General features: G+C 49.6%; 1 protein-coding gene across 27 annotated transcripts in view; it reads right to left on the minus strand.

Annotated features, from left to right (window-relative positions):
• MEGF11 (multiple EGF like domains 11) overlaps positions 1-26,580 on the minus strand; it is a 384,198-nt gene that overhangs the window by 46,928 nt on the left and 310,690 nt on the right. For all 27 annotated transcript variants that reach the window (XR_014816993.1, XR_002346342.2, XR_002346341.2 and 24 more), the window contains exons 8-10: positions 23,249-23,385; positions 17,735-17,947; positions 9,308-9,482 (exon numbers count right to left, since the gene is read on the minus strand). Coding sequence is in view for 21 of the 27 variants with exons in the window: in XM_084978608.1 (XP_084834734.1) it covers positions 9,308-9,482; positions 17,735-17,947; positions 23,249-23,385 (525 nt within the window). In the remaining 6 variants the exon portion in view is untranslated. The remainder of the gene's footprint in view (positions 1-9,307; positions 9,483-17,734; positions 17,948-23,248; positions 23,386-26,580) is intronic.

Raw genomic sequence — 26,580 nt, forward strand, 5'->3', positions numbered from 1 at the left:
GGGGTGGCAGAAGGGGAGGGGACTCCTTCGTTCCAGACCCGCAGCCTTGGTGGGGGAGTTAGTCTGTGGCCCTCATGTCTCCGCATGCCCCTGGCCCTTCTTCCAGCCTTCCCAACAATGTGTTTCATCTCGGCATCACACCAGACCCAGGTTACAGGGAGCAGGGTGTGTGCCCCACTTTGTGGGAGGCGATGTTAAGGCACAGAGAGAATTTGTGAAAGGTAAAGTCAAACAGCGAACAGGTGGCAGAGCTGGGGTTGGAGCTGAGGTGTGGCTCCCAGCTGGTCCCTGCTCAGCACGGACCTCTGCTTCCTGCACTGCTGTCCTAAGATGGGCTTGGCCTTGGAGCCATAAGCCCTGGGCAATAGGCTCAGCTGGAGGTCCTCACAAGTCATCTTGGACCAGACTCAGAACTGCTCTGAACTCCAGTTTCCTCATGGGTGAGATACAGCTAAGATATAGGAGAGCCATGAGGATGAGGCAGCTCAGGTGTGAAACTGCTGGGTAAACTGTAAAGGGCTGCCCTGCAGGAAGTGGGGGAGACCGAGGGTCCTAGCCACCTCCCCTCGAAGACAAAGGGCAGAAGGTCACTAGGCTCCAACTGAGAAATAAGGTTGTGGGGGTTGTCCCCTTTCCCAGGACAAGGCCTGAGAACCTGTCAAAGCTGGGTATTTACTACAGATCCACAGCCTTTTCCTTTCCAGACAACTTTCACTGCAGCCAAAAATGTAGGCTCTGAGTTCAAACAGCTGTAGGTTCTGCTCCTGGTGGCTGTTTTCCAGCTAAGGAAGGTCACCTTGGCTCTCTGAGTCGGAGTTTCCTCATCTGCAAAGTGGGGATGCTAACAGCCCCTGCCTACAGGGTTGCTGTGAGAATGAAGTAAAATAACATATGAAGAACAGAGTGCCTGGCCTAGGGCCCGCCACAGCTCCTCAGTGCTCTAAATGTGGGCCACTGTCACCCCCAATCCGCCGTTCACTCCTCCAGACCTTTTGGGGAAGTGCCTCTGACTCATGGCCCCGCCCCACCCTCCAGAGTGTGGGGTGGCCAGGACTGGGGACGAAACCCCATCATCACCAGAGACTTGGACAAAAGGAAAACTGGGAGTGTTTAAGGCACAGATGCCTCAGACCACCCTCCCAGCTTCTTCTGCTGCAGGCGGGGAGATCCAGGCACCAGGCCTGGGACCAAAGCCCCAGCTCCAGACCCCAGTAACGAGGACACCGATAGAGACATGAGGAGCACGGCGGGGAGCATGTGCTGTGACATGGCGACTGTTTATTTTTTAAAACGGGAGAGTCAGCTGTTTTCCCTAATAAAGCTACAAACACTGGGGTCCTGGGAGAGACGGCGGGATGGGGTGGGGGGAGAAGGCTGCACTCAGCCTTTTGACATAAAACCAATTTCCCCTATTTTGTTCTGCGGATTAATTAGTAACATGATTCACCACTCTGATGAAACCCCCATCCGTCTCTGCCCTGGGAAAAAATCAGTAGGTGTCTGCTCTGGGGACAGCAAATACATGAGATGGAGGTGAAGGTGGAAAAGGTATCGGGAGGGGAGTTATGTTATATTCCACTTCTGCTAATGATGTGCCGTGTGACCTGCGATAAGTCATTTTCCCTGTCTGGACCTCGGTGCCTCTTTTGTAAAATGAGAGGGCGCACTGGGGAAGCACTGAGCAGTCTTTTACCTCTGCTGCTGTGAAGGCTACCTCCTAATTCATGCTTACACTGAGCAGGAAGGGCAGGCATTCTTAGTCCATATTACAGACGGGAAACTGGGGCTCAGGGAGGCTGAGTACTTTGCCTAAGGTCCCATAACTATGGAGCAGCAGACTTGGGATTCCAGTACAGGCCCGTCTGACCCCAAAGGCCATGCCCTTTGCCTCCAGGATGTCATCTCTACACAACAACAGAAGGAACCTCAATGATCATTTATTAAACATTCAGTACATGCCAGGCGTCTCCCTAAGCATCACACATATTTTATCGAATTCAATCCTAAGAATAATACTAGAACATAGTGCTGTTATTTCCTCTGTTCGCTACAGGAAAATCTAGGATGTGAGAAGCATAAGTAACTTGGCCAAGGCCAAGCAGCAGGCCACAGTGGAACAAGGCTCTGAGTACTGGACTCTGGGTGTGCATGTGCCTATGTTTTGGATCATTTCTGCTATTTTGTGCTACCTGTGCTCCTCTGCTCACATGAGCATGGCAGCTAGAGGCTGAATGCCTCATCCCCAGCTCAGCACCCAGGAAAATCTTTTCCTATCATAATTAGAAAGCTAGTCAATGGTGGGGGGATGGGGCAGGGGATAAGAAGCCAGTTTTCTAATAGTCTGCAGACCTCAGTTTGATGAAGAACAAAACAATTAGAATAGGAAACGCACACACATTATACGCATGTCACCTGACTCCAATTTTCAGTCCACATTCTCTTCTGGCCCTGCAGCTGCCCTCTCTCCCGAGTTCCAGCTCAAGAGGCAGGCATGCCCTTTATCCAGCTGGTAGGGGGAGGGTGACATATTTAAAGGACGTAGGAAAACCTGGAGGAAAAGGTCAATCACTGCTCCACTGATCTGGATTTTCGTAACTCTCATCCCCCTCCCGAGCCGCTGAGGTTTGCATATGACCTACCAACAGCACAGAGAAAAGGGAGAAAAATGTGGAAACGAGTTTGTTCATTTGGGTGATGGAGAGCCCGCTCCCCTCACCAGCATGCAAGGTTCAATAACTGCAGACAGGGCTTCAAAAAATTGCAGCATAAATAGATGAGCCCTTTAAGGTAATAGAAATTCTGTCATCCAGGGGAGAAATATAGGCCCTGAATCCCACGGGAGGGGACACCAGGCTCCCTTCCCCCACCCCCTACACTTCCTGTTCCCATTAGAGCCTGAGCTGAAAGGGAGCTTCTGTGCTGAGGAATGACCAGAGGGCCCCTTATCTCCCGGCTACACGGTCTCAGTGCTGGGAGACGGTCTGGGAAATCAAGGCTCCATAGCTCTGGCAGTGACCTCATGAGCTGTCTACTTTAGGCACCAAGGTGGCAGCCATTAGTCCTGGAGCAGCCGGAGGTGTCTTCATCAGGCTGGCCACCTAGGTGAGGACTTCACCGGGGAAAGCTGGTCAGCAGAGGAGCGTGGAGGTGCTGAGAAACTGGCCTTCTCTTGGTTCAGTGGCTGCCCTTGAGAACCTTGGAGCTCTTGGGAACCCTGCGGCTCCTGGCCAGGAGGAAGTTTCAACTTATCCTGCTCTTTCCCTCTCTCCCTTATGTCTACCTGGCCCCCCACACAGGGCACTCAGGCCAGGACCAGTCAGCCTTTTCAGGTGAGGGGACCCTTTGGGGTAAATAATAGCAATAGCAATAGCAATAGCAGTGGTGGCATCCACAACAATAATGACAAGAATAGCTAACACTTGTTGGGAGATTACGAATATGCCAGGTACTCTAGTTATTTTATATTATTGATTAATTTCATGGGCCCAATAATTCAGTGGACTTTATTATTATTACCCTTTCATATATGAGAAAACAGAGGCACAGAAAAGTTACATCTTACCCAAGGTCACACAACATATAAGCAGCAATGCGGGTATTTGAAGGCAAGGAATCTGGTTATACTGTCTCTGAGTAACACCACGATACAGTATCACAAAAGGGAGAAACACACGCCTTGCCCAAAGAACCTGGAGAGGATGTTGGGGTACAGCTGTTCCAGTCCCACGGCAGCTGCGTGTTTATCTGAAGGGCAGAGAAGCCAATGGGGTAGATTTACTGAACAATAGGTACTGAGCAAGATCTTCATGAGGGGGGAAGGCAACAGGAGGTGCAGGGTTGAGGGAGACAGCCCCTGAGCCATGTCCTATGGGATCAGAGGAGATGGAAGGGTTAATTCTAAAGTCAGGAATATTCAGGAAATACTTCATGGAGGAGGCAGCCTTTGATTTTAGCTGGAAAGGCTGAAAAGTACTTTCATAAACCGAGATAAGAACCTTCTAGGAAGAGGGAAAAGCTTGAGAAATTGCACAGGTAGAAGCCAAAAGCAGACACTGTGTATGGAGAAAAGTGAGTTATGTGTGGCCAAAGCACAGGTTTGTGGTAGGTAGCAGGAGATGAGGTTAGGGTGGATTAACTAGTTTTAAGGGCAGATTACAAAGGACTGGTCTTTGAGGTTTATTTGGTGGGTGAGGAGAAGCCATGGAGAGGGGTGATTGGACTCCACCTTCCAAGTGGATGGACAGGTCCACTCAGTCTCCTCAACCACCATTCATCTATTCTCTCCTCCCCTCCTGAGTCATTCCTCTCCTGGATGCTCCCAGGGCTCTGACAGTCTGAGACCCATCACATGACCCTCACTCTGCCTTTTTCTACCCCTGTTCACCCTGGTACTCTGTCTGGATGAGGACCTTGGATTCTAACAGGGCAAGAGGCTTGTGGGAGCTGTCCTAGGTGCTGAACCAATGCCATCCCGCATTTTAAGCACTTCTCTTTTAATGACTGGTTCCCACATCATTGTTTCTGCTGGACAGAGAATTTCATCCCCATTTTACAGATGAGAAATAGAAGCCCCCAGAGTTAGAAGAACCAGAACTGGGAACTTGGTTTCTTGCCTTTCAGCCTTGGGCTCTTTTCTCCTACCAGCATCCCCAGTGTAGCCCAGCAAAGTGACTCCATTGCTGCTGCCAGGCTAACATGTAAAATACCCAAGCTCTCTTCCCACTTCCATCCTTGTGTTTATCTCTCCAATAATTGACAGGTATGTCCATCCCACAGTGCATCCTGAGACTAACCATTTGGGGTGATCCACAGGTGCTTTGGTGGACCTTCCTGGGACAGCAACTGTGCATATTAATGGCTCTGCTCCATTGGGAATCCCTGGGTATAGCTAATCCTGACACTCCCTTTGGAAGAGAGTGCTTGGCTTGAGGGAAGCAATGTTCCCCCACTACTCTCACAGTTCACCAATAATTACTATCATCTTACTGGGCATCTATAGTGTCCCAGGCACCGAGCCATGAACTTTCGATCTGAAGTTTCTCACTCTCCTCATGGCTAAGTCTCCTCCTGACAGATAAGGAAATTCACACTTAGGTAGGATAAGTGACTTGCCAGTAGGTATGGTGGGAACTGGAGGGCCATAATTTGAACTCAGATTTATGTAGTTCCATGGTGACCCATCAGTCAAAGTCTATCATCTAATGCATGAGAGTTGTGGTGGCTCCCACCACTACTGCTTTGTGGTCCTGGGCAAATCACTCATCCTGTTTGAACTTTAGCTCCTCATTCTCCAATTGAAGATCATGAAAGTGCACTTCTGCAGGGCTCTTGTGAAGAAAAGAGATGAAGCATGTGGCAAGGACTCAGTGTTTGCTGCTAGTATGAATATGACTATTATTGGGAAAGCTTTTAGAAGGATGGATAGACATCAGATTAGCCTTTCCATATCCCCAGTGGGTATGGACAAGAAAATATCAAGTGTCCTGGGAAGGAAGGAAAAAGAGTATGAGGGCTAGCACCCACCCACTGAGTGCCAGGTGGGCTTGCTTCTGCCCCATATTCTTGTGGCCTCAGGTGGTGGAGACACATGGCTGGATCAGGCATGCCACTGGGCTCCCAGGGGTGGTTCAGCACTCATGTTTGTGTTGAGCCTGAGGCCATCCTCAGCCCTCAGAGATTCTGAGAGACCGTTTTCATAATAGTATTTCAACATCCTTCCTAAAGAGCCCTTGGCAGGAAAAGCTCTGGTGGGAGAGGACAGCTGGGGATACGGCCTTGCATCCATTACTGCATACATCCAATGGCAGGCAGGACTGATGTGACTCTCGCCTTACAGATGAGGAAACTGAGGCCTAGCAAAGTGAAACAACATGCCCAAGGTCACCAAGCAGCGGCTCAAGGTCTCCAAACACTCAGAAAAGGGCTCTTTTATTTTATTTTATTTATTTATTTGTCCTTCTGCCTTTTCTAGGGCCACTCCTGCGGAGTATGGAGGTTCCCAGGCTAGGGGTCCAATCGGATCTGTAGCCACTGGCCTACGCCAGAGCCATAGCAACACGGGATCCTACACCTCAGCTCACGGCAATGCCGGATCCTTAACCCACTGAGCGAGGCCAGGGATCAAACCCACCACCTCATGGTTCCTAGTCGGATTCATTAACCACTACGCCATGACGGGAACTCCAGAAAAGGGCTCTTTTAATTAGTCTCTAATTAACTGCGCATCCTAAAACTCTTTCAAGGAAAAAGGCAGGTGCATAAATTCACAAACCAACTAGCAAATAAAGGCACTGCTAATTACCATTGACTGCGGGACATTTGGGGGAGGGTCTCAGCCAAGTCTGTTCTAGTAATTGCCCTGATCCCCCACCCTGACCAGAGCTGACTAATTGCAGGGAGTTACATTCATTCAGAAGCTGGGGTGAGAGCAACAGTTTGGTTCCCTGCCTGGAGCCTGGTGCATACAGGAAAGAGTTACAGTGGATAAGAGCAATTGACTATTCTGTAATCACCTCGAGCGGCTCCTGCTCAACACCCGACAGGGCCCCGGAAGAGCCTTTCCAGGTATAATGAGGCTGGGCAGGAGGAGATGGATGGAAATGAACAGGGTCTCACCAGGGCCATTTGGCTCACAATATGTCTTAGCTCTGAGCCCCAGGCAGGTGGGACTCCACATCAAAGTGATTCTTACAAGTGCCAAGTCCCCTAAAGTTCAAGGGCAGGAAGTCATGTGCACCCCAGATGAGAGGAAGAGAGGCAATGGCCTGATCTTCAGATTGTTAGAGCCCTGGCCTGGGGGCATTGGTTCCATAGACACTAGCCTCTCTAGGACCTACCCACCCCCTGGTTTAGGACCTAAACCCAGGACTCAGATTTCCCCTTCTTTTGATGAGCAGTAACTAGGCAGGCAGCTGGAAGTGAAAAAAGGGCAAGAGGGAGGCCCACGGATTATGTGAGTAATCAGACAGCAACAACCTCAGTGAGCACCCCTCCTCTGGCCAATGCACAGGCTCACCCGCCTGCTCCTACTTTCCCTCATTTCCTGCAGAAGAGTGTGTTTCCTTACTTGGTCTGTGGAGTCTGCATAGTAGACCATCAGTAGAAATCCATTCATCTTCCCCTGCACACTCCCCATTTACAGAACTAGGACCCTGAGAGGGGAAGCCATTTGCCCAAAGTCACAGAATGACCCTGGTGGCCAAGCTGGGACTTGGGTCTGGATATCCCCCTAGCAGTCCTCTGATCACTTGGCTAGGTGAGACTTAACCCCAAACAACCATTCTCTCCTATCCCAACCTCGGGCACTCCATTTTTCTTTTTTCTTTTTTTTTAGGGCTGCACCAGTAGCACATGGGAGTTTCCAGGCTAGGGGTCAAATCAGAGCTATAGCTGCTGACCTATGCCACAGCAACGCCACATCCAAGCTGCATGTGTGATCTACACCACAGCCCACGGCAACGGGAGATCCTTAGCCCACTGAGCAGGGCCAGGGGTTGAACCGCATCCTGATGGCTACTAGTCGGGTTTGTTTCTGCTGAGCCACAGTGGGAACTCCTCCATTTTTCTATGGAAGTTATGGATAAAGCTCACACCAGTATAAGTAAATTAGAGAAGAAACCTGCAGGAGAGACAGGCTTCTTTCTCTTTTGAAGATGCCACTGCAGTCATTTTTACCCAGTTTTATCTGCACTGGGGAGGAAGAAGAGGGAGCAGAGAAGAGTTTTGTTCTATAGATCAGAGGCAAACTCCCCACAAAAGACATTGTCACCAGGCAAACCTGCACACTCACACCATGACAAGGGCTTCTGTGCAGATCCGTGGGTTTCCACCTTGGAGGCATACTGGCCTCAACCAGATCACACCCAGAACAAATGTATAAGCATCTCTGGGAGGGAACCAGGCAACCGTATTTGTAAAGCCCTCTGGGTGATTCCATGGGAAGCCCCAAAGGAGCACCATCCTCTTCCCAAAGTAAGGCCACCAGCAGCATCGGTGTCACCTGGGAGCTTGACAGAAATGCAGAACCCCAGGCCCCTCCTCAGACCCACTGGATCAGAACCTCCACTTTAACAAGGCCCACTGGTGGTTTCTGAGTTCACTAAAGTCTGAGAAGCACAGAGGCAAAAGGTATTCCATGCAGCCCATCTCTACACCTGACAGCAACTTTGCAAGGCAGGTGTTTCATTCCACGGACAAGGAAGCTGATCCCGAGAGTGAGGTTAACCCACTGGCTCAAGGTCACAGAGTTGGTGAGTAGGACAGCTAGGATGTGACCCTGGGCTGGTTCCAAAGACCACATGTACTACCTAAACCACTTCTCACAGGACCATAAAAAATATGGCCACAGGGGTCCCCTGGATGTTTGGGGCCTCAGACCCACTGGGCCTGCCCTGCCTTTGACCAGGATTCCACTTCCAATGTCAAGTTCCCTGAAATCAAACCTCATAAAAACCAGCATAATTCATGAGGAAATGCAAATAGTAAACAAACACGTGGGGAAAGGTTTACTCTCCCTGGTAATCAGAGAAATGCAAATTAGAGCAACATTGAGGAGCCATTTCTACCTATATAATTAGCAAAAAATTTTTTTTAAAGAATGTTAGCAGAGCTGTTTTGAAACAGGTACGTTCATACACGGCTGGTGGCAGTGTAGATTTATATAACCCTTGAAGAAAGTAATATGGCAACATCCATCAAGAACCATAAATATATCATGCCCACTGACCCTGGGAAGTCACCCTGAGGGAATAATTCAATAGGAAGGAAAAGCTGTTTATAGGAAGATGCTCATTGCAGCATTGGCTGGGAATACTGGAAACAACACAGTACTCAGCAGTAAGGGAATGGCCAGTGAACTTGGGGGTCCATCGGTTCCTGCAGTGTCTTGCAGCCATTTAAAATGGTAATCCAGAAGCCCAAGCAGCAAAATACAAAACTCTGGGGTTATTATGTGCTCTGTGGTTATCATGATGGAAAAATCTTGCGTGCATAGGGTATGGACAGGGAGAAAGTGGGCACAAAGAAAATACCTGGTGTTTCAGGGTGAGGGGACAATGGAAAGACCCCTTCCTTCCATCACTTTTACAATTACGATTCCCAGCAGAACTGACCATTTAAGAACAGCCTTGGTGGCTCCCTGGTCACGGACCCTGTTTCTGAGTGAGACACGCAGACACTCTCGTTCTTCATCCCTGGGCGCAGGACTACACTCCCTGATTCCACATGGAGGTGGGAGGAGCTGTCCCCTCCTCTCCTGTATGGGGGCAGGGGTGGGCAGAGAGACCAGGAGAGTCCCCTCCCATCTTACCATGAAGCCTGGGGCACACGTGCAGCTCCCAGTGATGCTGTGGCAGTCGGCGCCGTTCTGACAGGTGCAAGGCAGCTGGCAGCCATCGCCATAGTAGCCCGCAGGACAGGACTCATTGCAGTGGCGGCCAGACCACCCCGGCTGGCAGGTGCAAGCTCCAGTTACTGGGTGGCAGCTGAGCAGATGAGAGAAAGATGAGAGGACAGTCTGGTCAGGAATGCGGCCATGTCCCACCCTCTGTCCACCCCAAGTCTGGTCTGCCCAGAGCTGCAGGATGCAAGGGCCTCGGGGGTTAAATTGCTTCATGTCTTGTTTGTCAGCACATGCCAAGAAACGGAGGCACATAGTTGTTATCTAATTTGCCTAAAGTCCCATAGCAAGGAATTGGCAAAATCAGGGTTGGACAGGTCTCCTGACTCCCAAACAACTGCTCTTTATAACACAAACACCCAGAGACCAAAGCAGGGGGCAGCCTCTTCAGGCCCCTCCCTTAGGGGCTTTGAGGTCCAGAGCTTCACCCACCCTGCACCCAAGGCAGATGCCCAGTATTGGGGTAGGCACAAGAGGACCATGGTGAGAGCCAGTGGCTCTGTGTATTGTAGGTGCTCAATGAATATTTCTTGAGTTAAAATGGAACCTCAGGGCAGATGTGGCCTCTCCTCTCTGGCAATGTCTGTATTGGAGAGGACACCCTCCATCTGTGCATTGCTAGTGCTCTTTAAGAGTGAGTGAGATTGTCTCCAGCTCCCATCTAGCTAAGCCAGAGAAAGAACTATGTGGCTGGAGGCAGGGGCTACCTGGCATGACCTCTAGAGAGTCAGGCAAACTCTGGCTGGCAGGATCCAACAGCCAATATATATTCATGATCAGAGGAGATGCTGGGTATGGTGACTGGTGGGGAGTGTACTTGCCTGATGGCCCCAGCGACTGTGTCTGAAATCCATCATTACATTTTCTTTTGTTTGGTTTTTAGGGCCACACCCATGGCATATGGAAGTTCCCAGGCTAGGGGTCGAATCCGAGCTACAGCCGCTGGTCTACGCCACAGCCACAGACATGCAGGATCTGAGCCGTGTCTGGGACCTACACCACAGGGCACCATGATGCTGGATTCTTAACCCACTGATTGAGGCCAGGGATCAGATCCACATCCTCATGGATACTAGTTGGATTTATTAACCATTGAGCCATGAGGGGAACTTCCAATCACTACATTTTCTGGGAGGTCATACTTCCCCTGGGCTGCTCCCAGCTAGAGCACAGCCAGGAGAGTAAGGTCAACACATTCTGGGAAACCTGAAACTTCTCTGACAGGCAAGTTTGGCTGAAAGACTCCCCATCTTGCCAAACTTTCTTTTTCTTGGCCCCATCCACAGCAAGTGGAAGTTCCCGGGGACAGGGATCAAACCCGTGCCACAGCAGTGACAACACCAGATCCTTAACCTGTTGTGCCACCAGGGAACTCCTTGCCAAACTCTCTTAGAACTGTGCTGCAGTCTAAGACTTTCCTTCCAGCCTTCCTTCCGTCCCTCTCTCCTTCACACAGATCTGATTGCATTGCAATCTGATACTCTCCCAGCCTCCTCCGCCCCCTCCCCATTTTCCCACACAGCTTTTCTTCAGTAAATCTCTTGCACTTGACATCTGTTTCCAGGAGAATCCAGACAAATACTCCAGAGAAGATGCTGGATGGTAGAGACAAGCCTCTTGGACTCTGTGATCTGCTTCCCCACTCTGGAGTCTGACTCAAGGGATATTGTGGAAGGCAGCATGCTCTGGGCTGGCAGGAGGAGCCTGGCTACAAATCGTGGTCCTGCTAAGTTCCACGGGGATTTGGGCTTTGTCGTCCTGAGTCGCTAGTGGATCCCCAGTGCCTGGCGCATATTCACTGCCCAATTAAATATCTAGGTATGGCTAGCACTCTGTGAGTAATTATTTTCTGTCTGTTGACTTGTTTATCCTCTGTGTCCCCACCAGGTGGCAGCTCCATGGGGGAGGGCCCTTCGTCCGTCTGTTTCACTTCTGTATTGCACCCCAGGGGCCAGCAGGGTCCCAGGCACACTGGAGAGGCTTAATACATATTTGGTGGATGAATTAATGAACAAACTAATTGTGTGAAGCGCAACCAAGCCGCTTCCCTTCTGGGAGCCCTGATTTTCTCGTGGAAAATGAGAGATGGACAGGAGCAGACAGTTCCTAAATAGTGAAGTGCAAATAAGTAATGATCATTTTGGAAAATGTTTAGTCTCATTAATTATCGAGTCAAAACAGCAGTTGGGTATAACTTTTTCTCTATCAAAACAGAAAACTTTTTTGCTTATGTTTTTGTTTTTCAAGAGAGAATAGTCAATGCTGGTAAAGGTCTCTGGAAAACAATTTGGGGTTATGTATCAGGAGTCCTAAAAATATTCAGACCCTTTGGTCTTGCAATCCATTTCAAAGAATCTATATCCTGAGGAAATAATCACAGTTGTGGAGAAAGATTTATGCACAGAGATGTTCCCTGAAGTATTATTTATAACAGTGGAAAATGGAAGCAATTTAAATAATAATAAATATGTGACCAGGCTATTAAAGCACCAGGCACCTATATTTCTTTCTTTTTTTTAAAAATCTGTTTTATTTATTTAGTCTTTTTAGGGCTGCACCCACAGCCTATGGAAGTTCCCAGGCTAGGGGTCTAATTGGAGCTGCAGCTGCTGGCCCACGCCACAATCACAGCCACGCCAGATCCAAGCCGAGTCAGCAAGCTATAGTACATCTCACGGCAACGCGGGATTCTTAACCCACTGAGCAGGGCCAGGGATCGAATCCACATCCTCATGGATACTAGTCAGGTTCATTACTGCTGAGCCACAACAGGAATTCCTATTTCTAATCTTCAAGTAAGCCTCTGAGTTAGGCATTAGAGACTCTTTTTCAGATGGCACTTGGTGGTTATACGACTTGCCCAAGGTCACACAGCTAACACAGTGGCAGCTGGGATGCAAACCTGGGTCTGTCTGGCCACATTCTGTTCACTGCCTCATGCTGCCTCTGACAATAGGATACCGGTTAACTGAATTATGACAATGCATAAGAAGCAATGTTAGAGAAATATTCAAATGTTTTCTAAACTATTTAATGATACAAATAAGGGTAAGTAAAATAAGAAAATTATATATACAGTCATGATCTAAAATATGAAAAAAAGTGATACAGACATGGAGGGAGAATGAACAAATTATGACAAAACGGTTTTTGTGTTCACCTCTGGGTTGAGAAATGATGAGGTTTATTTCTTTACATTTCTATGTATTCTCAAACTGAGCAACCGTCCTATTTATAAACAGATAGACAGTGATGAAACTTATAAATATGTGAAAAAGAATGTGTGTTGGGGTGGGGATTTGAAGACTTCCTGCCCTTCATGGTTCCAGAAAAATTCCTCCCGGGGTCCCACACTGTAAGGGGAAACAGTGGCCTGCATGGGGGCCTCATCAGCTCTGCCCAGACCCAGAGATTCTGAAGGGTCTCAGGCACCCCTCTGCCCTTCCCGCCAATAGATTCTCTCATCCCAGGGCCTTGCTCTGGTGGGGAAACCACCCTGTGAAAAGCACCATAGACACACAGGGAGCTGGTGGATGCTACCCTTAGGCTCTCCCACACTCCTGCTTTCCATCTCAGCTGCCAGGGTTTTGGAGGCTTAGCACTAATTTTACCTTTTACTCTGAGAACCAGAAAGCTCCAGACCAGATCTGAAATCATTTTTTTTTTTTTTTTGGTCTTTTTGCCATTTCTTGGACTGCTCCCGCGGCATATGGAGGTTCCCAGGCTAGGGGTCGAATTGGAGCTGTAGCCGCTGGCCTACACCCACAGCCACAGCCACAAGGGATCTGAGCCGCGTCTGCAACCTACACCACAGCTCATGGCAAGGCTGGATCATTAACCCACTGAGCGAGGCCAGGGATCGAACCCGCAACCTCATGGTTCCTAGTCGGATTCGTTAACCACTGAGCCATGACGGGAACGCCCTGAAATCATTTCTTTCTCTTTCTTTTCATGCCCCTAAAATTCTATTAAAAAAATTATAACCTCAAAAAAAAAAAAAAAAAAGTTCCAGTCCCGGCTCAGCAAAAACGAATCTGACTAGCATCCATGAGGATGCAGGTTTGATCCCTGGGCTCACTCAGTGGGTTAAGGACCCAGTGTTGCTGTGAGCTCTGGTGCAGGTCACAGATGTGGCTCAGATCTGGGGTTGCTATGGCTGTGGCTGTGGTGTAGGCTGGCGGCTACAGCTCCGATTCGACCCCTAGCCTGGGAACCTCCATATGATGTGGGTGTAGCCCTAAAAAGACCAAAAAAAAAAAAAAAATTATAATCGGAGTTCCCGTCATGGCTCAGTGGTTAACAAATCCAACTGGGAACCATGAGGTTTTGGGTTCCATCCCTGGCCTCGCTTGGTGGGTTAAGGATCTGGCATTGCTGTGAGCTGTGGTGTAGGTTGCAGACACGGCTCAGATCCCTTGTGGCTGTGGCTGTGGTGTAGGCTGGCGGCTACAGCTCTGATTGGACCCCTAGCCTGGGAACCTCCATGTACTGTGAGAGCAGCCCTAGAAAAGGCAAAAAAAAAAAAAAAAAAAAAAAAAAAAAAAAAATATATATATATATATATATATATATATATATATAATCTCTATTTCTTCAATTCAAGTACTTGTCACTTATTATAGAAACTTCAAAATCTCTTTGAAAAGACAGTGGGGAGTGACCGCTGACTCAGTGATTAAAACTGAAAACTGCCATTGTCATGTTCTTGGCACCTTTGTCACATCTCCTTCTCTCCTGTATCCCTGCTTCCCCCACCCCCCACCATTGGTGGCAGAGCCATTCCCTAGGGTCACATGGCAGGTAAGTGACTGCTGGTTAGGCTCAGGCAAAACTCACAAACACTGGTGTGGATGTTGGTTCAGCCTGCCCTGTTTTTTTTTTTTTTTTCCCTCGCCTTTCTCCATTTCCCCCAGACATAGATTAATCACAAGTTAATAGGAGCCGAAAGCCCAACAATACAGGCATCTTTTCAGGGAGGAATTTTCTGCCTCTTTTTCCTGCTGCTCTGAGATTTCTATCAGTGCTGCATCTGTTGGCTAAATCAAATCTTTCAAAGGTAATCCATGATCATGGCCGCTGGAATTCGTCTATGACAATCCCGTTGCGGCGGAGACACGGACAAGGTCTGGCACACAGGCGCTCACTTTCTCAAGGTTATTCCTTTAGGAGGAAGGTTTCTTTGTGCTACAAAGCATTTATATAAGTGTTGGGGAATTTCGCCAGCCACTTGTTCCTTCCCAGGGCACGTGGGTTTGACCTCTTTGAAGCAGCCTCTCTGGAGGGGCACAGAGCAGAGAGAGGCTGGGGCTAGTAGAGGAGGGTTTTCTTTGCTCGGAGGCTGGGGGTACTTTGCGTCTCTGGGGAAGATGCGCTAAGCCTTCCTTGTTGGAAGTCTTGGTGGGGCTCTGTTGCAAGCTCTTGCAGAAGCTGGGGGTGGCAGGTGGGAGATGAGGCAAGGCTTCTGGAGATCCCACACTGCATCTTCAGGGAGTTGGAAAGAAGCTTCATTTTCAAAGATCACAAGAAAACTTTTACCCTCCCCTGGGCTGGTTGACAGATTGGGAAACCAGGACACAGAGAAGTGTACGTATCAGCACACTAGCTTCTAGCAGAGGCCAGGACTCAGGGAACCCAGACCCACCCTGAACCTGCAGCTTAACATACGTCTTGGGATTAGGAGTCATAGAGTCATTCCTCTGCTTTTCTTGGATCCCAAGAGAAGGCTCTAGGATGGGACAAAGGCTCACAGAAAGAGAGGTGTGACCTGTGTCCACATAGAAGAAGAGAGCAGTTCTCTGTGTCTAGGAGAACAAAGTCAAGTGCAGTATGAGAAGTTCAGTTAGGGGAGTTCCCGTCGTGGCTCAGTGGTTAATGCATCTGACTAGGAACCATGAGGTTGCTGGTTCGATCCCTGGACTGGCCTTGCTCAGTAGGTTAAGGATCCGGCATTGCTGTGAGCTGTGGTGTAAGTTGCAGATGCTGCTCGGATCCTGAGTTGCTGTGGCTGTAGCATAGGGTGGCAGCAACAGCTCAGATTGGAGCCCTAACCCGGGAACTTCCATATGCCGTGGGTGTGGCCCTATAAAAAAAAAAGGAAGTTCAGTTAGACCAGAAGGTCTCAACCTCAGGCAGTTCTGCCTCCCCCGGTCCTACCCAGGGAATAGTTCTGGTTGCCAGAACTTGGGGCTGGGGTATTGTTACTGGTATCTAGTGGGCAGAGGCCCAGGATACTGGTAAACAACCTGCAATGCAACAAAATAACAAAAATTATCATTTGTGGCAAGGTTGAGAAATCCTGAGTCAGAGGAAATAAAACCTTGGTGAGTGCTGGGGACTCAGTCACCGGGGCAGTGTGCCAAGAGAAAGGCGTGAGATATTTTTTAAAAACAGGGCAGACATCAGCTCAGGGGCAGAACCCCTTAGAGGAATGGGCTCTTTAAGATGAATTTGCTGATTCCTTTTCCTAAAGGTCTAGTCTGTGCCAGGCAACATGCAAGACGGGGGCTGCAGAGATGGACAAGGCTGGGCTGCGGCACAGCTCTCTGCGGGGAGGTGATCCAGCAGACATGGAGGAACCCAGCCTGGGGGGTCGGCTGCCAGGTGGTCAGAGCCCCCATGCCTAGGAAGCGCTACTGCCACGAAGCCCTGAAACATGACACGTGTTAAAGACGGTAAAGCAAATAATCATCAATATTGAATGGGCTGAGATTAGCAGCGGAGAAGAGGGAGTCCTTCCAGATTAATAATGCATCGAGGCCTCCTTCGGAGGAGGGATAAATTATGCAGGGCACGGTTGCTTGGGGACAAGAAGAAAACAATAGCTCTTTAATTTGCGGGTTGGTTGGATCTCCGTGGCAGGGACTCTCCCTGCATTGGACCTTAGCGGCAGCCTTGTTTCCTGTCCCCGACACCATCCTCCCTTGGCTTCCCCTTAGGGGTGGGGATTCCTGGTGCTGTGCCCCCCACCCGTGGAACAGTCTGAGGCAGCTGCCCAGTCCCCTGACCAGCCATGTGGGACCCCTGTTTTTAGAGCCCTGGAGCTCTCCCTCTGTCCTCCAGACCCAGCCCAGACGCCACCTCTTCCAGGAAGCTGACTAGCATAGCAGTCTCCCAAGGGGCTTTCTGTACAGAGTCCTGGGTCTCAGTTACTCAAGCACATGTTGGGACCCAGCAAGGCCAGCCACATACATTTCACTGATTCTGAGATGCACTTCACCCCACGTTTTCATACCTCTGATGCGTGTGCTATATTGTCAATGGTATGTTATGGTTCAGTTTTTGCGGTACATAAAATAAAGCAGCTCCTCACTACTGGTGTTGTCTTGTATTTGCAGAAATATGGTAGAAGGTAATGAAGAGGGGTGGAGGTTAAGTCCTGGCTGTCCCAGAGACAGGGCTGTCTTTGGCCTGCAAAGAGCAGCAGCCCCCACGACCCCGAGCAGCTGGTCCTCCCCAGAGCTGTCCTGCAGGCCCAGGGGAGAAAGGAGATTCCCCCTACCCTTCACCATCCTGATAAGAGGCAGCCACATAAAAGGCTGTGGCAGCGTTTATCTGCGGCCTGACAGCCTCATTTATTACCCGAGGGCGGTGCCAGCTGTTGCAGGAAGCAGGAAGTGAAGGGAGCTGGGAGAGGTGGCCCTGGGCAGCTCTGGCTTCACTTCCAGGAAGCAGGGATGGGGCCAGCTTCAGCCCAGATGTCCCCAAGCCCTAAAGGACACAGAGCACAGGGAGAGGCTGGCTCCAAGCCAAGACCCTGATGAAAGGCTTGCCCTCTGTCCTTCCTGCTCCTCCACCCTAGCCAGGGCCTGTTGGGACAGCCCTCTGCAGGCCCCAGGTGAGCCACTCTGATTTTTAAGGTCCTTTCTACTACTGACCCTCTGTGGCCCAAGTCCCCTGCTTCTGTGCTGGTGGCCCTGTCTCTGAGCCCCTGGGGCCTGGGAAAGGGCTTGGTTAGACACAGACTATGTGAGGGGAAACGCTCCAGGATGATGTCCCCAGGGCTGGTGGCACCCTGAGCCCAACCTCCAAGGGCTACACGGCCTCACCCACCCCCACCCTGCCTCCCTGAGGGTCACCAGGCTCCCTCCTGCCCCTGTGTGTGGGGTCTCAGGATGGCACATTTTCAAAGCTGGCAGTCAGCTGTGTTGGGCAGGCAGGTGACCTGGGTCCTGGTCCTGAATGACTGTGTGGCCTCAGCTTCCCCTCCTTCTCATCAAAGTGGTGGGTGAAGGTGATTGCTGAGGTCCCAGATCCGTCCCTGCCTGCCTGGATGATGGGGCTGGAGGGGGAGTTTGTGCCCCTCCCCTTGCCCCGGACTCACCCGTCCCCAGCTCCTACCTGATGGTCTTGTCAGCATCGCAGGGGCAGGGCGAGGTGCAGCCTGGGCCATGCAGGCCCTCAGGGCACAGCCGCTCCTGGCAGCGAGGGCCTTTGTAGCCAGGCTCACATTCACAGGCGCCGGTGGTGGGCGAACACTGGCCCCCGTTGTGGCAGTCACAGCGCTGGGAGCACTGGAAGCCGAAGGTCCCGAAGGGGCATTCCTCTTGGCACCTGCAGGATAGCAGAGTGGGGTGAGGCTGTGCCCCTCACCTGCCCTTCCAGATCCACCCAGCATGTACCCGTGCCTCTGGGCAGGGGCCTGGTGTGCTGCACCTCCTCACAGCCTCCTCCCCTCGCCCCTCTCCTCCTCCAGGAAGTATTCCGTGGTTTGGACACCCCAGTCTGTTCTCCCACTCCATGCTAGTTTCCCTCAGTCACCAGAACTGAATTTCTATTATCACATTTTACTGATTTAGGCCTATGTGGGTTTTTTCCATTTTTTGACTGCAGGAAATATGTGCAACATGAAATTTACCACTATAATATTTTTAAGTGTGGAGTTCAGTGGCATCAAATACATTTACATTGTGCAACCATCACCACCATCCACCCCTTTTCATCTTCCCAAACTAAAACTTCTGTACCAATAAGCAATAAACATATATATATATTTTTTTTTTCTTTTTTTTTCTTTAGGGCTGTACCCACGGCATATGAAAGTTCCCAGGCTAGGGGTTGCATTGGAGCTGCAGCTCCCAGCCTACACCACAGCCACAGCAACACCAGATCTGAGGTACATTTGTGATCTATACCACAGCTCATGGCAACATCGGATCCTTAACCCACTGAGCAAGGCCAGGGATCAAACCTACATCCTCATGGATACTAGTTGGGTTTGTTTCTGCTGTGCCACAACAGGAACTCCTAAAAATATTTTAATATCTCTGAAATCAGTTAAGTCTTAAAACTGATGGCATGTCATAGTGTCATTATTGCTGTTCTTCATTCTTAGCTCTATTTATTTATTTATTTATTTATTTATATATTTTTTTTGGCATTTCTTGGGCCGCTCCCGCGGCATATGGAGGTTCCCAGGCTAGGGGTCTAATCGGAACTGTAGCCACCAGCCTATGCAGAGGCACAGCAACGCAGGATCTGAGCCGCATCTGCAACCTACATCACAGCTCACAGCAACGCCGGATCATTAACCCACTGAGCAAGGCCAGGGATCGAACCCGCAACCTCATGGTTCCTAGTCGGATTCGTTAACCACTGCGCCACGATGGGAACTCCACTTAGCTCTATTTAAACTAAAGATGCAACTCATAATGGGTAGCATCTGAGACTTGATGAAACAGGGTAATTTTTTTTGGCTATACCCGCAGCATGTGGAAATTCCTGGGACAGTGACCAAACTCCCACCACAGCTGTAACCAGAGCCACAGTGCCAGATCCTTAACCTGCTGAGCCATGAGGGAACTCTGAATGGGGTGATTTTATTTCTACTCATTATCTCCGTTTTTTGAGTCTTTGGAGCACATGTATGGCCTCTCTTTGTCATGCTGGGAGATGAGACTCCTCCCCCATGTGGCATTTCCCCATGAGTACAAGAAGCATCCTCCTTCATCACACTGGAGAATCCCCCACGAGAGGGGCTATTTCCTCTTCCTTGGACTTAGGGGGTCTCCTTGAAGTGGGGGCTGAGCCTCTCCCATCAGCCAGTGAGACCCAAAAAGAGGAGGACCAGGCCCCATTGTGTCCTGCCTCTGCTCCGGCCTGGTACTCGGAGCTCCCAGCATAATGATAATTATTCAACTCAAGAAGTGACAGTCATTGGTTGTGGGTCTTCTGTGGGTGGGTGTAACCCCCGCTGCTGACTGCCTGGCTTCCTGGATGTGCCTAATAGTCATCACCCAGCCCAGGGCTATTTCCTAGGGGGTGTGAATTCACTGGCAACAAATCAAGGGGTAAACCTGGGACATACAAGATTAAAGAATTGGGTGAGGGAGTTTCTGTTGTGGCTCAGTAGTTAACGAACCCGATTAGTATCCATGAGGACACGGGTTCGATACCTGGCCTCGCTCAGTGGGTTAAGGATCTGGTGTTGCTGTAAGCTGCAGTGCAGGTTGCAGAAGTGGCTTAGATCCCACGCTGCTGTGGCTGTGGTGTAGGCCAGGAGCTACAGCTCTGATTTGACCCCTAGCCTGGGATCCTCCATATGCTGTGGGTACAGCCCTAAAAAGACCAAAAAGAAAAAAAAAGAGTTGTGTGACCCTTGTGTCCCAGAGACAAACAGACAAGTAGAAATGGCCTACGGACTCTAAGGTTTTGGATTATCTGTATTCCTATCCTGGTTAAAGGTGCGGAGAATGGGGAACTGACCTTCCAGCACTGACATCTGCTTCTTCAGCACAAAATGGGATAATAATAATTAAACCTTAGCAGGTATTTGAGGATCAAGTGAGATAATGTGTATACACATTTCGAAAGGTGCCCCGAGCACAGTAAGGGCTCTGTAAAAATGTTAGTCCTTATTATTAGTCTCATTAATACTGTTTTCTATAGTTCTCCTGACAGAGCCCTTCTGGATCAAAGGGAAGACTTCCAAAATGTTAACAACAGAGTAGACTTAAGGAGCCATGGGTGTTTTCATGGTTATGTTTTCTCATTTTCAGGTTCTCTGTGGGTCTTTCACAATAGTCTGCGAGAAGGGGCACAATACAAGAGGTTCAAAAAAATACAGCCTTAGCTTCTTTATTAGATCTTGCAGAGTCCGGAGTTGGAACCTGTGTTTTCCACCACACACCCAGCTCCTCTTCTTGCAAATCTTGCTGCATTTTAGCCAGTCGGAGGCTTCAGGAAGGGAAAGAATGGAAAAGAAGGGGGGAGAGGAAAGAGAGAAAGGGATGTGTGGGGAAGGAACGGAAGGCAGAAGACAGGAAGGACAGTGGAGGAGGGAGAGAAACTGAGGCAGGAGGAGGACACAGCGCCTGGAAAAGCTGGACCATCGCCATCTGAATGGCCAGCCCCTGTTTGGCCTCAGGATGGATTTCCCCAGAAGTCACTCAGATGGCCTCTCCTGGATGCCTCAGCCATCAGGGGAAGAGACCCAAGCCTGGAGACATCTGACTCCTCCCTTTTCCTGGAACTTCCCTGCTCCCTCCCATCCAGCAGGACTGGGCAGAGCCCTGGACAGGGAGCTCCCTCTGAAGGGCACGTCCCTGCCCTGTCATATTTACAAAGTGACTGATGCCAGAGCCCCAGAAAAAGAATCTGGAAATGAAATATTGACAACCTAATCTATTTACATAATCAGCCTCTCTTTTTTTTTCCTACCCACAATTTAAACAACTTATTTATTTAGAGATCAAGCAACGACTGCTAATGAATTTTACACAAAGCACACTAATAACGGGGCCTGTGGAACAGAAGGGTAATCACAGCAGGAATTAGTTTTCTACTTAAACATCCTTCCTTTGCAACATATCAATCTAATGTGTCCGATATCACCATTAACAACCAGATACATTGCTCAATTAAATTACAAAATGAGCTGCAAAACCCTCGTTACGTTTCATGTTTAATTTGCACTGGATTCTGCCTATCCGGGGAGGCCTGCGTTATTACACCCACTCAACTTTAATATGCTCGCCATGATGTGGGGTGGGTTCATGCAGCTGTCACCTACAAAATTAATGGAGGCAATTTTTACAAAATATTAAATACCAAGAAGCCCGTTTGGAGGGGGAACCCAAATGCTACCAGGCCCTTCTATTGAATTCTTCTTCTGCAGTTGATTGGCAAAGCTTGCCGGAAGACCCTGAGGCTTTTGGGGTTTCTCTCTGCCTCAGGTTCATGGGCTGGGCCCCAACAAGAGGCATTAAGGGTTTTTTTAGGAGTTTTTTTCCATTTGGTACATCTTGGCGTTGGAAACGGAGCATACCAGTGAGGGAAGCTCTGCTGGTATGGAGTCAAGTCAGTTGGAGCCCTGGGCTCGCTTGTCTCCAACCATGAATGGGCTGTATTATCTCTCATGTGGAAGTGGCTGGAAACAAAAGGGTCCTGTTCTGGTTCCCAGGTTTCTGGCTCCTGTCCCTGCTGGCTCGTCTTGATCATTTCCTTACAGGGGAAGGTGATGAGGACAGAAAAGTGGTCTTAGTGCTTTGGTTCTGCCTCCCTTCCGCTAGAGATCTGGTCCCCAACAGAGGCCAGGGAGGGATGGATCCCAGATCCACATGCCACATTCTATGCCTTGAATGCTTGTAGAGATGGACACAGACTCACAAAGAGATCAAATATAGCTTCAAAGATTTCAGGTGAGGGGTAAGCTAGCCTGAGGCTAAAGTCTCTTTCCTGGACATCACTAAGGATTTGGGGCTGACTCCAGTGAGAGATGGAGGAGCCCAATAATGTCAGTCAGAGCCAGAAGGACTCGCTGGTTCACCCGGCCCTGATCCCTGCTTCCTGATGTTACCTGGACTGGTACCCCCAGGGCAGAGTAACAAAATCCAGGCCAGAGATAAAGCATCGATCCCACAGAACCAGGCAAAATTGTGAGAGCTTCCTCTCTACTGCTCATATCTCTGCTCAGAGAGACACAAGAGGCTGAAAATGACAGGGAGGAGACCCTCCCGGGTTCTGTAGGAAAGGTCCTCCTCCAGATCTGAATCCACGCACCATCAAACCCCTGGATGTCATTTTTCCTTCTTCCAGAATCCCTGCTCTATCAGCATGGAATCCTGTTTCTTACCATGGCAAGTGTGCACATCCCCTCTGCTCTGTGTTTTGTGGGTTATCCCCTCTTCAAGGCTGGTTTGATTCCAGGAAAATGGAGCCCTTGTTCAGTCTGCTCTCAGGCCACAGGCCTTCAGAGGATGCAAACCGATGTCAGTATCCTTTTGGCAGAACTCACATCAGGAATAAATAGTCCACTCCTTCTGTTTGTTTGATAAAAACCCACTTCTAAAAGAAATTGTGTAAAATGTATGAACTGAGTTTGCACGCTCAGCTTTTTGGGATTATTGGTGCCACCGTGTCCCTTCAGGAGGGCAGAAATTAGAGAGTGGTGGTAGGTATCCATCTCCTTCCCCAGGTGAGCCAATGCAAGTTCAGGGCTTGGGTCCCTGGGCTGGGGGAGGGGAACCCTCAGCAGGCCAAGGGCCAGGAAGGATGGGTTGGAAAGAGGACTCAGAATGCTTTCAGAGAAAGGAATGGGAGAGCTGGCAGAAGAAGGCTGCGGGCAGGTAAATCTGACCTGTTCTATGCAAGGCTGCTGTGCAAATGAGTAATGTGAACAGCAAGGGCAAGAGTTAAGAGCATCCTCGGAAGTTCCTGCTGTGGTGCAATGGGATTGGCGGCGTCTTGGGAGTGCTGGGACCCAGGTTGGATCCCCAGCCTGGCACAGTGGGTTAAGGATCTGGCATTGCAAAACAGCTGTGGCTTAGATTGCAACTGCGGCTTGGATATGATCCCTGGCCTAATTGGATCCCTGATGGGGCAGACAAAAAAGGGCAAAAAAAAGAGCATCCTTACCTGTCCCCCATGTATCCAGCCATGCAGTGGCACTGCCCGGTCACATGGTCACACTGCCCTCCGTGGTGGCAAGGACAGTCCTGGCTGCAATTCTGGCCAAACGTCCCTGGTGGGCAGGGCTGGGCACACACTGCTCCCTGAAACACAGGAGGGAAGACATGCAGAGTTGAAGCTCCTGAGATGCAATCCTGGGACCATGCTCTCCAGGAAATAGCACACCTGCTACGGATCAAGGGGACCCCCCCCCCGACCGCCCCACTCGGTGGGACCTTCTCCCCAACCACAGAAGCATAGAAAGTTGGACACCATGGCTCCAAAGCCCCATTTTAGAGATGGGGAGACTGAGGCCATTTCTTCTCATCCAGTTATTCAGCACACGCTTATTGAGTGCCTGTGGTACCCTGAGCCCTGTGTTAGACACTAGAGATACAAAAACACATGTAAGACTTGATTCCTGTCCTCCCAGTCAGTCTACTGGAGAGACAAACCAAAAACAAGATAACTCAAGTTCAAGGTGCTAGGTGCCCTCACTCTGGCACATGATAAAGTGCTGAGGCAACACAAAGCAGAGACGTGATCAAACATGGTGCTCTGGAGTTCCTGTCGTGGTTCAGTAGTTAGCGAATCCGACTAGGAACAATGAGGTTGCAGGTTCGATCCCTGGCGTTGCTCAGTGGGTTAAGGATCCAGGGTTGCTGTGGCTCTGGTGTAGGCCAGCGGCTACAGCTCCAATGAGACCCCTAGCCTGGGGACCTCCATAGGCCACGGGAGCAGCCCTAGAATAGGCAAAAAGACAAAAACAAAACAAAACAAAACATAGTGCTCTGGAAACACGCATTTCTCTCTACTTCTTTCCCAAACCCAGCTAAGGGAGGAAAGGTATAAACCTACAAGGACGAAAGGAAGGGGAGAGGGGACCACAGAGGACAAGAGATATCACGTGGTAGAAGATGGATTGGCAGATAGAGGAGCAGTAAGTGCCAAGGTTTCTGCTTTCTCAGCAATGCCGAGTGCCTGCAAGGGAGCGTGGGAAGACAAAGCTCAGAAAGGCTCAGGCATCAGGAGCCACTCAAGGCCAAGGTGCAGGTGTGATGAAACAGGAGGACTCTTTGAAAGTTTCTAAAAGAGGGAATTAGACCCCAGATTTTTACCCTCATTGCAAATAGCCAAGTGCTCTGCCAAGATCAGCAGCTTACTTTTAGGGAGGTTGATCCACACAGGCTTTGGATGCAGGGATACCAAGCACGCTTGGAAGGGGAGCCATGAGAGATGGGGAGCCAGTGGACCTCTGCTGACTTAATCATCAGACTCTCTGCTTTCTTCCCCTGCTCAGTTCCTGGGATATTAGTGACCAGACTCTACTCTCTCTGGCAGAGTTCTGGAGGATTCCTTTCCAGGGACACTGAGAGCTCAAGAGAAAAGACCTGCAGACACTGATATTTGAGGGTCCCATCAATCAAGAAGCCTGGTCTCTCCCTTGCCTCCAGGCTTTTTTTTTTTTTTTTTTTTTTTTTTGCTTTTTAGGGCCATGCTCGCAGCATGTGAAAGTTCCCAGGTTAGGGGTCCAATTGGAGCTGCAGCTGCTGGCTTGGACCATAGCCACTCAGGATCTGAACCATGTCTGCAACCTGCACCACAGCTTGTGGCGATGCTGGATCCTTAACCCACTGAGCGAGGCCAGGGATCACTCATGGTTACTGGTCAGATTTGTTTCTGCTGCACCACAATGGGAAATCTTTCCCCAGGCTTCAAACCAGCTTTTGCAAGGATTACGGTAAAACATGAACACACTGCCAAGGATCACTAGATATATGAAATGAGGCTCTAACAAGTTGGGAGATGGTGTAAAGCATGTCATGCAGAAATACGGAGGGAGGAGTTCCCGCTGTGGCAGAGCAGGTTAAGGAGAGGGTTTTGCCACAGCTGTAGCTGCAGCTAGGATTCCAAGCCTGGACTGGGAACTTTCTTACCAAGGCGGCTGAAAAATATTTAAAAAAATTTTTAATGCTAGAAGATACACGTAAAAGATTTGCACATGGTTGCCTTTCAGGAGCGAGGTTTGTATGTAGGGCAGAAGATTATTTTCCTCTCCCTCCATTTGTAGCCTTGTAACATTAGATAATACGTATATTTATTTATTTATTTACTTATTGGCTGCACCTGTGGCATAAAGAAGTTCCCAGGCCAGGGATCAAACCCAAGCCACAGAAATATCAACACCATGTTCTTAACCGCTAGGCCACCAGGCACCTTCACTATGAATAATTTTTAAATTATCCATATGAATGTAGGTCTTTATCAAACAGAAATCTGAACCTGCTCTTTTCTCCTGCTGCCCTTCCAGCCTCTCCCACTCCAGAGATGGTCATTTTTTCCTATGCAGATCAAGGATTCTCCCACAATTAATTAATCAATTAGTTCAACACACAATTATTAAGCATCAATAATTGCTAACCCCGAGGAAGCTAGTTTAGTCTGGAAAATCCTGCTGACCAGAGTCATCTATCAATATCATCCAATTTACCTGTAATGAATTAAGTGAGAGGCTTTTTAGCACAGATTTCTCCTCTACACACAAGTCAGACAGTGTCAGGCTGAGAGGGGGACAGGGATGAAGGACTGAGCAGAAAAGGGGCAGCAGCCCGGGGGGTGGGAGGGTAGATGTAAGTGGGGGAAAGGGCAGGGAAAAGTTACTCAGATGAGGGAGAGGTCCCTCTTCTTCCTGGAGGTGGAGGACTACCCGGGCCTGCCTTTCTCACTGCACCCCACAAGCTGTGGGGATCCTTCAGGGAAGAGAGGAGTCTTCCTGGCCACCATCTGAGTCAGTGCTCTGCAGTCCTGGGCTGGATAAGGACACTCTGACGCTGAGAAAATATTTTGAGCATCCTGGGGGCTGTGCTTATACCTTCTACCCCCTCATCACAGAGCACTGTGGGGCACTCCTGTCTCTCTCTCTCTCTCTCTCTCTCTCACACACACACACACACACACACACACAATCCCTATCCATCCTGATAGGCTGCAGACTCTTTTTCTCCAGAGTTTCTGAGACATGACCAGGGCCCCTGAAGAGGCCAATAGGATAGTTTGCTTCATTTCCTGGGGGAAAGCAAGCATTCTTGAGACTTTTTGGACAGGTAGGCAAGCACTTCTTTTAGCCCCCGCTCAGAATTCCCCAACTGCAGCACCCTAGGTCCCTGAATCCCTAGGTCTCTCCCAGGGTTGGAGCCCCTGAGCTCGCAGGGGGCCTGAAAGAATCTGCTGCCTTGGAAGGGCTGCTACCTGCTGTGGTGGGAAGAACTCTGGACTCAAAGTCAGGATTTGGGCTCAAA

Source organism: Sus scrofa, chromosome 1 (assembly GCF_054392235.1).
Source record: "Sus scrofa isolate SSC_HxYL_T2T_F1_AM1 chromosome 1, Sscrofa_HxYL_maternal_Yorkshire_Landrace_v2.0, whole genome shotgun sequence".
In the NCBI taxonomy this organism is placed as follows: domain Eukaryota; kingdom Metazoa; phylum Chordata; class Mammalia; order Artiodactyla; family Suidae; genus Sus; species Sus scrofa.